Source organism: Mobula birostris, chromosome 5 (genome assembly GCF_030028105.1).
Source record: "Mobula birostris isolate sMobBir1 chromosome 5, sMobBir1.hap1, whole genome shotgun sequence".
Classification (NCBI taxonomy): domain Eukaryota; kingdom Metazoa; phylum Chordata; class Chondrichthyes; order Myliobatiformes; family Myliobatidae; genus Mobula; species Mobula birostris.
Window position 1 is genome coordinate 74,287,094 of NC_092374.1, and position 12,785 is coordinate 74,299,878.

At 38.7% G+C, this 12,785-nt stretch overlaps 1 protein-coding gene across 3 annotated transcripts in view; it reads right to left on the bottom strand.

Moving 5' to 3' along the window:
• dnah6 (dynein, axonemal, heavy chain 6) overlaps positions 1–12,785 on the bottom strand; it is a 408,231-nt gene that overhangs the window by 167,266 nt on the left and 228,180 nt on the right. For all 3 annotated transcript variants that reach the window (XM_072258211.1, XM_072258210.1, XM_072258212.1), the window contains 3 exons: positions 7,749–7,980; positions 5,816–5,968; positions 4,212–4,352 (listed from right to left, as the gene is read on the bottom strand). In XM_072258211.1, coding sequence (XP_072114312.1) covers positions 4,212–4,352; positions 5,816–5,968; positions 7,749–7,980 — 526 coding nt within the window. The remainder of the gene's footprint in view (positions 1–4,211; positions 4,353–5,815; positions 5,969–7,748; positions 7,981–12,785) is intronic.

The following is a 12,785-nucleotide window of genomic DNA, read 5'->3' on the forward strand; positions in this document are numbered from 1 at the left end:
ATTCCTTTTACAATGGATAATCAACTTTTTATATAATTGGTACCAAAAAGGGATGAAATTTATAGGAGACTGTTTTGAGCGAGGTATATTGATGTCATTTGAACAATTAAAGGATAAATATAAAATATCTAATAATTCTTTTGTTACTTTCAATTAAGGGCTTACTTAATAGGTAAACTGGGTCAAACAATGTTTTTGCCAAAGCCTAATGAAATTGAAATTTTAATTCAAAAAGGGAAAACTAAAAAATTTATTTCTTGTATGTATAATTTGATTCAAGAACAGACAATTAAACAAGGAATCCATAAGTCAAAGCAAAAATGGGCAACAGATCTGAATATTAATATTGATGAAACAAATTGGTCAAGACTTTGTCTTGACAGTATGACAAATACAATAAATGTTCGACTTAGATTAGTACAATATAATTTTTACACCAATTATATATTACACCACAAAAAATAAATAGATTAAATTCAAATCTATCTGATAAATGTTTTCGGTGTAATCAAGAAATTGGTACTTTTTTACATTCTACTTGGTCTTGTTTTAAAATTCAACCCTTTTGGATAAATTTAAGAGTCTTATTGGAACAAATTACTGGAATTCAACTTCCACATAACCCTGTATTATTTCTATTAGGTGATATTGAAGGGATAAAACTGAAACTTAAATTGAATAAATATCAGAAAGAATTTATAAAAATTGCATTGGCAGTAGCTAAGAAGACTATAGCACTTACTTGGAAATCTGATTCGTATTTAAGTATGGATCGTTGGAATAATGAAATGGCTAGTTGTATTCCACTCGAAAAAATTACTTATAATTTAAGAGATAAATATGTAACATTTTTGAATATTTGGCGCCCTTATTTACAAAAGATAGGATGGCATATTTAAGTGCTCCGATAAAGATTTTGGTTACTTGGGGAAAGTAACGAATAATTATACCAAATTTATTTTGAATCCCATGGAGCATGTGGAAACCTTCCAACAACCAGGCGGTTCTTCTCTTTTTTTTCTCTTTCTTTCTTTTTAGGTAGGACTATATATGGGGGGGGGAGGGTTAAGGGAAGGGGGGGGTGGGTAGATTTTATCTTTTCATGTATTCTTTTTGAAAATTTAATAAAAATTATAATAAAAAAAAAAGAACCTATCAATCTCTGCTTTAAATATACCCAAAGACTTGGCCTCCACAGTTGCCTGTAGCAATAATATCACAGATTCTCCGCCCTCTGGCTAAAGAAATTCCTCCTCATCTCTATTTCAAAGGAACATCCTTGTACTCTGAGGCTGTGCCGTCTGGTCCTAGACTATGCCACTATAGGGAACATACTCTTCAAGTCTGCATTATCTAGGCCTTTCAATATTTGATAGGTTTCAATGAGATCCCCCCTCATTCTTCTAAACTCCAGTAAGTACAGGCCCAGAGCCATCAAATGCTCCTCATACATTAACCCTTTCATTCCTAGAATCATTCCTGTGAACCTTCTCTGGACCCTCTCCAATGCCAGTACATCCTTTCTCAGATATTGGGCCCAAAATTGCTCACCATTTTCCAAGTGCGGTCTGACCAATGCCTTATAAAGCATTAACATATCTCTTCTTTAATATTCTAGTCCTCTTGAAATTAATGCTAACATGTATTTGCCTTCCTTGCTACTGACTCAACCTGTAAGTTAACCTTTAAAGAATCCTGCACCAGGACTACCAAGTCCTTCTGATTTCTAAATTTGCTCTCTATTTAGAAAATAGTCTATGCCTTCATTTCTTCTACCTGCACTTTCTAACTTCTATAATTGACTTAGATGAGGAAGTGGAAGTGCAGGTCAGTTAGTTTGCAGCTGACATAAAGTTTGGTAGAGTTGTGGATAATGCAGAAAGTTTCCGTAGGTTACAATGGGACATGAACAGGATGCATAGCTGATCTGAGAAGTAAAAGATGGAATTCAACAAGGAAAAGTGTGAAGTGATTCACTTTGGAAGGTCAAAACTGAAGGCAGAATACAGCACTAATGGAAGAAGTCTTAGCTGAATAGAGGAACAGAGAGACGTTGGGGCCCAGGTTCATTAAATTTACCACACACATTGATAGGGTTATTAAGAAGTTGTAAGGATGTTTTTATACAAAGAGAATGTTAAGTTTGTGGAACACACAGCTACCACTGTTGTTAGTTGCAGATACATTAAAGGCATTTAAAAGATTTTTAGATAGGCACATGAATGAGACAAAGATGGAGGGCTATGTGAGAGGGAAGGGTTAGATTGATCTTGCAGTAGGTTAAAAGTTCAGCACAAATTGTGTGTTGTTTTGTTCTATTTTCTATGTTGTATGAAACTGGAAATTTAAACCATCTGCTAAGGTATTTTAATAATCTTGCAGGCTACATCCTCACACATAATATTTTTTTCAGTTGCCTTGATCTGGAACTTTCTATCAACAAACTCTGTTGTAACACCACCACAGTAATTTGCATTTCCAACAATGAGAGTGCTAATGGAATCAACACTAAAAGGGATCATTATAATAATATATGTACAGCTGTACTCTACTGGCCAGTGCTGCTATGTCTGGAACTTGTGAACTTGCGCCCACCCTGCTGCTGCATGCTTTTGAGCCAGGAAGCTGCGTGATTCCAGCAATGAACTGCACCACTGACTCTGCTTGTGACTGATGCTTGGTGGGCCAAGGTGATTGATACAGCCACTCAATCGGGAATTCCAGGTGGGTCCAATATAAAGAAATTACCAGGCTGTTGAACCATGCAACCAAAAGGGGGATACACAGCAGGTACTATCACATTCAACAAGTGATGGGAGAGAATTCATTTGGATGAAACGTGCTGAGAGACCTGGGCAATAACTCACAATCAACATGAGGCCCTGAGCTGCATATCTCAAAGGCCATATTACTTGTTCTAGCCCACCCACGCTAGCCGCTCTGCACCAATCTGTCAGATGCAGTTCTGTGGTGGGGAAGAGATGAGTGGAGCATGTGCCAGCAGAGGCTAGGTATTTGCCCAGTAATGAGAAAGGCTGGGCTGTGTATCATGTTCCCAGCATAATGCATGCATCCCAAGCAGATACCTTTTTAAAAGTGCAGAGGAAAAGTTTCCTGTGAGTACTCAGACTAGAAAACCAACAGCATTATACAAAATCAGACTCCACAGTGAAGAACTAACGTAGAAGCAGTCAGTCATATGAAACAATCCTTTGAGATGACAGTAGTAAAGGAAAAATCATTGTAAATGATTGATATTACACATGACACATGTACAGGCAGAGAGCGCAGGTTAAAACCCAGCATTTCCCTTTGTTATGTGCCATTCTTGGGAAACCAGTCCTGTGCTGGTAAATTCTTCATGGAGTTTAAAAAATGGGGCAACAAAAATTTCACAAGTTTACCACCACTGTGAAAGTTAATTTTCTTTCTATTTAGATTTATTTTAATTGACTTAAATGTACTTAATTGATCTCAATTTTACACAAATATTTTGGTATTTGTTCTTGATATTAAAAATAAATTGTAATTTTTTTTCTATAGTACTAGAGTGATGATGTCTGTTTGTGTATATCAAAGACAAATATTCTACTTAAATGACTGCTCTAACAGCCAGTGATGCTGCAGTTGGGACCTCACCAGCTGTCAAAGCTGTTCTGAGGCAGAGCCTGGTATTTTCAATAAGGCACAAATCTAATCTGATCAATGGATGATCATGCCCATGTTTTTACTGCTGATTGTCCAGTTAGGTACGGTGTCATAGAAATAAAAAGGGTAAGCTCCTCATGTTCTAGGATGCAAACAACAGGAATTCTGCAGATGCTGGGAATTCAAGCAACACATATAAAAGTTGCTGGTGAACGCAGCAGGCCAGGCAGCATCTCTAGGAAGAGGTGCAGTCGACGTTTCAGGCCGAGACCCTTCATCAGGACTAACTGAAGGAAGAGTGAGTAAGGGATTTCAACTGAAGGAAGAGTGAGTAAGGGATCCCTTACTCACTCTTCCTTCAGTTAGTCCTGACGAAGGGTCTCGGCCTGAAACGTCAACTGCACCTCTTCCTAGAGATGCTGCCTGGCCTGCTGTGTTCACCAGCAACTTTGATGTGTGTTTCATGTTCTAGGAAACATTTATCTCCTTCAAGAAATGAAATGCCAAAATATGAATGCTGAGCATGTCCATCAAGCTTTAGCAGACTTGTTAATTCTGCATACCTGTACAAACCAATCAATGGTACAGCAATTAACCAAGGATGGAAACATACGACATCGAGATCGAAATGCATCACCAACAGGACTCATGCACAACACAATGTGCAGTTTCTGGCGAACACGGTTGATGAAAAATTGAAATACCTGGCAGAAAACAATCCATTTAATGTATGCATTTTTCACATTATCTTAATGTTATTCGTTATAATGACAGCTTAACAATGAATTAGCAACTACCCATTTAGTTCAGATATCTTGTGAAAAATTAAGTTAATTAATTGTGTAAATTCAATGACAATTTGATAAACTATTTTAATTTAAGTTGTCTTTAAATCCATAAAAAACATCTGATACTTTCCATTGTGTGGGTGAAACAAAGGCTATACAGCAGGTGTTTTATTTTCTAAGATTAATGTTACAAGCTGATGGAAATATGCACTGTACCCTTCCCCCTGTTATGACTTGTATCGCTTGATCTTCAAATTATGGTCCTTGCAGGCTTAGGAAGAGGTTTAAGCGAACCAAAGGTTGAGAGATCATTACAGAAATGTGCAAAAGGAGAAGAAAACTAACAAACCAAATACAGTGAAATCCAAAACGTTTTCCCATATAATTGATCAGGATGCTGATACTCCTCTTCCATCGCTGGCTGGGAGCAAGAAGTTGCTGAATGATTGGTTTGAACACATGTACATTCAACATTAGAAGCAGACATAGAGGGGTCAAAGACCTAGTTCCTTTGGACCGCTTAAACTAAAGAGGCCTAACAATATTCAGAACCACAAATCATCTTCTTCATCTTCTCTATCAAAATCAGTTTCCCTTCAGCCACCCAGTAGGACCAGAGTCACCTATCTGGAGTTCTTATAATCGGGGATAAATTAAAGAAGGTAGAGATTTAAAGTGTGTAAACCTTTTTTTTCTCTGCTTGGTGCTAATTGATTCCAAAACGAATATTGAGATTGCTTCCCAGAAGAATCTCATCAAGAGTTAACTGAATTAACCAAATTATTTTGGCTTTAAAAAGGTGCTTTGTATCTGTGAGGTTAAGTAATAAAGTGTTAAATTATTATGATAAGTGAAAAGATGGCAAGAGTTCTGTGTTGTATGATGCTGGGTATTTGTTTCTAGGGAAGGTGGTGACAACAGTAACTAAAGAGAACAGTAAACCGAATTTCTAATGAGTCTCTATGCTTAGTAAATTTCTCGAGTTGGGCAAGAGGTTACAGAATTTTATTCTGTGGGTGCCATTAATAGTAAGAGAATGAATCAAATGGAGGCATTCCATCATAAATTACACAGATTTGGTGGACTGCATTATAGTAGGCCTTGGACTTAGTTATAGTAAAATTGTTATGTGGGCCTGTTGTTACAATAATTGATGAACTTACAGGAATGTTCCTATTCCCATTAAATTTCATAATACAGGATAAAATATAATACTCATGTTAATTCTTCTCACCAAAGCATTTAGAAACATTGCAATTCAATGCTTTCCCACAGGAGATAAGATAATTATCTTATTAATTATCTGATATTTTCCCAATAATTAGAAACTCATCAACAAAGCGAACAACATCTATAACATCAGCATTTTAAATCCTTACTTCATCTCTGTTTCCTTCTGGTATTCCAGCCTCTTTAGCTTTTGGACGTGTGGCTGCAAGGGCTTGCTCAAGCTCATCCTTCTCAAACAAATTTGGGACCTCTCCTGAGTTGAGAATGTTATTAATGTCTTCGAGAAATTCTTCTACTACTATCTGTTGGAAAACAATTATATATCAGCGCAATTTAATAAGGGAAATCATGGTTATGAAACAGATTCATCAGCTGGCATATCTTAACAACATATATCCAACATATTTTATGTTGGAAGGACTGTTCCCTCTAAGCTGCATAGGTACACAGTCATGCAGTAACAGAAATGCTCCTGCGTCTGGAATTGGACGCAGCTAGAAAAAGTTTACAAAAAGTAAAGATTGTTTGTTGTTCTGTATTTCATTATACCCTTCAATTAAAAAATAAAATCTGATTTGTATGTGATTTTTCAATTTTCATTGTAAGTATTCATATTGCGCATATTACAAATAAAACACATTCAAATTGCCATACAATTTTCAGGCCAAGTAAATATTTTCTGCTCAAAGCAATGGTTGATTTGCACAGCTGTAAGTGACGACAAAAGCACTCATCTGAGGTTACTTACTTAATTCTATAATAACTGGAAATCTAAAATTGAAGTGCTACAGTGACTGTAATCCCTCTGTCAGATTTGAAATTAAAGAATGTTAGACTGAGCAGACACAAGGGACTACAGATGCTGGAATCTGAAGCAAGACACAAAATGCTGGAGGAACTCAGATGTCACACAATATCTCTGATGGAAAGTTCAGAGTAAATTTATTATCAAAGCACATACTGTATATGTTACTACAGTACATACAACACAGATTCATTTTCTGTCAGGCGTACTCTGTAAATCCAAGAACCGTAATAGAATCAATGAAGACTGCACCCAACAGGGCAGATAAACAACCAATATGCAAAAGACAACAAATTGTGCAAGCACAAAAGATAATAAATAAATAAGCAATAAATATTGAGAACATGAGAGGAAAAGTCCTTGCAAATGAGTTCATGGGCTGTGGGAACAGTTCAGTGATGGGCCAGGTCAAGTTGAATGAAGTTATTCCCACAGATTCAAGAGCCTGATGGTTGAGGGGTAATTTCTCATTTCTCAAGCAAAAGTTAATGTGTTTTGTCACGAACCTCCCAAAACACTTCTTCACCATCGATGTAAGTGTTATTGGATGATAGCCATTGAGGCACGTTACTATATTTTCCTTAGACACCAGCATGATTGAGGCCTGCTTGAAGCAGGTGGGCAACTGAAACTGCCGTAGTAAAAAGTTAAAGATATCGTAAAACACTCCAGCCAGTTGATCAACCTCAGTCAAGCACCACCCCCCGCCCCCCCAGGCCAGATGCTTTCTGTGGGTTCACCTCCTGAAGAATGGTCTCACTTTAACCTCAGAGACTGAAATCACAGGATTGTCAGAGGTTGTGGGAGTTTGTGAGAGTTCTTCTATGTTTTTATAGTCAAAGCAAGCATAGAAGGCATTGAGATCATCTGGAAGCAAAGCCCTATTGTCTTCTGTGTCACTTGATTTCACTTTGTAAAAGGTAATAACATTCAAGCCCAGCCATAGCTGTTCAGCATCCTTCATTTGTTCAAGTTTAGTCTGGAATTTGCCACTTCAACATTTTGTGTCAAGACCCTTATTTGTACAGGCTTTTTACACTGTTTTACAGTAGCATCTACTGAGACATCCTCCCAGTTCTCCCTGTATGAGATATTAATGCATATTAGCACCTACAGGTAGCATCCAATGACAATGAACACTCATTGTTCCCATTTCTTTTCTTAACAGCAGAAGTTTTCAGACTGAAGGATGTTATGAACAAGAAACAAGATTTATAGCATATATTCAAATTGTACAAATTACTAAAGCAAGGTTACTGATTTTTTGAAAGTCATACCTGTGTGTCAGTAAAGAGAAAAACTGTATCTTTATCTTCAACACCAGCCAATTTATAAAGAGACCGAAGATCCTCATGGAATGAATCATAGTTATAACCACGGCTGAGCTCAATTTGAAAGCATTTGTAATTACAGATGTGAGCAGCCAATCGTGTGAGAGACTGTTTGCCTGTACCCCCAACACCCACCAGAAGTGCATTTCCTCGTTCTTGGCGAATCATGCGAGCAATTCTGTAGGGTCATAATGGAAACATCTTAGATGGCATTCTAATGATCAAGTAGTAATGTCAAACAAATGTTTTAAAAACTTTTAACAATTTGCTTTGGACCTCAGTATTTGATAATGTAGATAAACAATGGCAGATGCTTAAAGAAACAATTCATTTTATGTAAACCACATTCCATTGAAAAATAACAATTCAATGAGAAAAAAAGATGATTCTAATTAAAACTAATTAAAGTAAGAGTAATTGAATTATACAGAACAGAAACATGCCCTTTGGTACAATTCCTCAATGCCAACCAAAGTGTCTTCTTGAATTCATGCCCTTTGCCTGCAGTTGTCCCATATCCGTCCAAGCCTCTCCTATCCATGTACCTGTCAAAATGTTGTAATTGCACCCACCTCCGCACTTCCTCTGGCAGCTCGTTCCATATACCTTACATCGTTTGTGTGAAAAACCTGCCTCTCTGCCTCTCTGGCTCTCCTTTTAATTCCTCTCCTCTCACTTTAAGCCCAGGCTCTCTAGTTTTAGAGTTTCATACAGGGGAAAAGGACTATGATGATCCATCTTATCTGTACCTGCTCATGATTTTATAAGCCTCCATGAGGTCAACCTCCAGCCTCCTTCACACCAGAGAAAACAATCCCAGCCTATTAAGTTGCTCCTGATAACTCAAGCTCTTCTGTTCTAGCAATATCATTGTGAATTTTTTTTCTGCATCCTTTATAGCTTAACAACATCCTTCCCATAATATGGTGACCAGAACTGCACAATATTTCAGGTACAGGTGTCCCGCACTTTTCGAATGTTCGCTTTACAAAACCTCACTGTTACGAAAGACCTACATTAGTACCCTGCTTTCGCTTTCAGAAGGTGTTTTCACTGTTACAAAAAAAAAAGCAGCACGCGATAAAAAATCAGCGCTTGAAAAAAGCAGCGCGTGCCCCGAGCAGCCGCTCTTCCCCCAGATTCGGAACTGCATTCTCACCGGCATTGCTTAAACACGTGCCTGTGAGCAGTCGTTTGCAAGATGAGTTCTATGGTATCGGAAAAGCCTAAAAGAGCTCGCAAGGGTGTTACGCTTAGCGTAAAACTAGACATAATTAAGCATTTTGATCGTGGTGAACAAAGTAAGGACAACGTGAGTTTGGCTTGTGGAAGTTGACGAACATGATGTTGAAGAGGTTTTGGCAACCCATGACCAAGATCTGATAGATGAAGAGCTGATGCAATTGGAAGAAAAAAGGATAACAATCGAAACCGAATGCAGTAGCGAACTGAACGTGAAGCAACTGCGTGAGATTTTCGCTGCAATGATAAAATACGAATTTAATTTTGAAAGGGTATGTAGGTTTAGGGGATATTTGCAAGATGGTTTGAGTCCTTACAAAGAACTGTGTGATAGAAAAATGCGCGAGGCTCAGCAATCAAGCAAGCCTTCCACATCAGCCACAGCAGATGACGAAACTCAACCTTTGACATCGAGGCGGGCAGTCATAGGAGAAGATGAGCTGCCTGCTCTAATGGAAACAGATGATGACGAGATGACACCCCAGTGTCCCACCAGCCCAACCCCCAGGCCACAGACAGATACCGATTCGCACAGAATGCAGCGGTAGCTTTAAGAAAAAAGCCAAAATAAACATGCTAATTAATTAGATGCCGCCTGACACGTAATTGTCGGCCCAGATCAGAGACAACGCAATTGGAAATCGGCACTGATCTGAGCCGACAATTACGTGCAGTCACACTGTCTTGTACATCTGTAAGATGATGTCACCACTCTTGCCCTATCCGATGAAGGCAAGCTTGCCATATGTCTTCTTCATCACCTAATCTACCTGTGTTGCCACATTAGAGACCTATGCATTTGTACCCTTAAATCACTGTGTTATATAAAACTCCACTTGGCGTTGTTACTCACTATGTATATCTCAAACACGAGGAAATCTGCAGATGCTGGAAATTCAAGCAACACACATCAAAGTTGCTGGTGAACGCAGCAGGCCAGGCAGCATCTCTAGGAAGAGGTACAGTCGAAGTTTCGGGCTGAGACCCTTCGTCAGGACTAACTGAAAGAAGAGCTAGTACATGGTTTTAACTGCCACACTTGGCAGAGTTAATTTCCATCTGCCATTCCTTGGCCCACTTTCCTAGTTGATCTAGGTCCTATTATAACCTTAGGGAACTTTTCTCATTGTCCACAACTCCTCGAATCTTGGTGTCATTTGCAAACTTACTAATCATGTCACCTACATTTCTCCATCAAATTGTTAATTTATACAACGGTGGACCTAGTACCAATTCCTGCAGCATACCACTCCAATATAAAAATCAACCCTATTATTCTCTCTTTCCACCAAGTCAATTTTGTACCCAATTAGATAGCTTGTCCTTCATCTCATGTGATCTAACCTTTCAGAACAGTCTACCAAGTGGGACTCCATTCAAAAGCCTTGTTAAAGTCCCAGTAAACAACACCCACCAGCTTGTTCTCATCAAGACTACTGGACACTTCTTCAAAAATTGCAGTCAAATTTATGAGACCTGTTTCCCATGCACAAAGTCATGTTGATTACCCATATTGAGTCTTTAAATTTAAAATGTAGATTGGTCCCACCTCTCAGTATCTCCTCCAGTAACTTTCCCAACACTGTTGTTAGGCTCACTTGCCCAGGTTCCCAGGGCTGACCATGCAGCCCTTCTTAAATAAAGGTGCAATATTAGCCACTCTCCAGTCTCACCTATGGGTAAGAAATATGCAAAATTCTCTGCAAAGGCTTCTGCAATTTCTTTCTTCAGTTTCTACAATGTCTTAGGATACACCTGATCAGAATGAGAAGATTTATCCACATTTAAACACCTCAACACAGCCAGCACCTCCTTTTTCATGATCTCGATATGTTTCATATCTCAGGATATATCTACTACTTAACTGCTAAGGGTATCTCATGTCCATTTTTTGCCTTCCAGTTTTCCTACTTAAGTGTGTTTTTAATTCCCTTAAGGGATTCACTTTATCCAGCTGCCTATACCTGACATATGTCTCTTTTTACCTCAGCAAAGCTTCAAAATACCCAGAGTTCTCTAATCTTGCCAGCCTTACCTTTCACTCCAACAAAAACATGTTGACCCTGACTCTCTTTACTTCAGTTTTAAAAACCTCTCACTGGCAGATATCCCTTTACCTGCTAACAGTTTCTTCCAATCAACTTTTCAAGTTCTGCCTAATGCTATCAAATTAGCCTTCCAATTGTTTTGGACTTTAACATGGTTAAGCTTTCTTTCCCTATTACTATTGAGAGTTATTTTTAATTAAATTATACAGGTATGGAATCACAGAGCTATACAATATAGAAAACATGGTCTTTGCCCGATTGATCCCTTCTGACTAAATTAATCTCATTTGCCTGCATATAGCCTACATCTCTATAAACCTTTGTTAACCATTCTTCTGTCCAAGTGTCTTTTAAATATCATAATTGTAACCTACCATTTCATTTGGTAGCTTGGTGTGAAAAAGTTCCCATCAAATCCATTTTAAATCTTTCCCCTCTCAAGGCAAAAGATTTAAACTAGCCTATCATTATCTTCTTATGTTCAAACTCCTCATGAATTTCTCCACCTGTTTGACAACTTCAAGTGCTCTACCTACCTTAAAAATAGCAGTTAATTTAAAAACTTTTGCCAGCTGCTTTAGTTAATATCTGCTTTTCCTGACAAAGATTTAAAATATCATAAGAAAACAAATTGAAATTATATAATTTTTTAATGATTTCATCATCCTGTTGATTCTGACGAATCATTTCCCGCTAGATCTTCTGGGATAACCTAGCGTAAGTTGTCCCATAACACTTGTAAACAACTGCTGCAGGTAGGGAAATCAGAGGATGCATTCATCACTGATAAATGAAGGTTTGATAAATTCAGCCTCCAGATCCAGCACATCAGCTTCCACAACTTCCGTCATCTCCAAAGTGCTCCTTTCACTAAACATATCTTTACAACACCACCCCCCCCACCTCTCCCTGCTTTCTGCTGGGATCACTCCCTCTATGATTCCTCTGTCCATTCATTCCTTCCAACTCATCTCCCTCCCAGCATTTATCCCTGCAAGAAGTGGTCTAAGTGCTACACCTTCCCATTCACCTCCTCCCTCACCTCTATTCAGAGCCCCAAACAGTCCTTGCAGGTGAGGTAACACATCACCTGTGAAGGTGTTGGGGTTGTCTATTGTGTCCAGTGCTCTTGATGCAGCCTTCTCTACATTGGTGAGACCCGTCATAAATTGGAACACTGCTTCATCCAGCACCTCCACTCTATCTGCCAAAAAAAACGGAACTTCCCTGTGGCCAATCATTTGAATTCCAGTTCCCATTCCTGTTCTAACATGTCGGTCCATGGCCGCCTCTTGTGCCAAGATGAGACCACCCTCAGGGTTGTCCATCTGAGTAGCATCCAACCTGATGGCATGAATATCAATTTCTCCTTCAGGTAAAAAAAAGATTTTCCTTTCCCCTCCCCTCTTCCTCTGTTACCCATCCTGGCCTCTTATCTCTTCTTACCTACCTATCATCTTCCCCTGGGTTCCCTACTCCTTCCCTTTCTCCTATGATCCGCTCTCTTCTCCTATAAGATTCATTCTTCTCCAGACCTTTATCTTTCCAACCCACCTGGCTTCATCCATCACCTTCCAGCTATCCTTCCCCACCCCCCATGTTTTATTCTGGCATCTTTCCCCTTACTTTTCAGTCCTGAAAGAGGGTCTTACCCAAAACATCAACTATTTATTCATTTCCATAGATGCTGCAT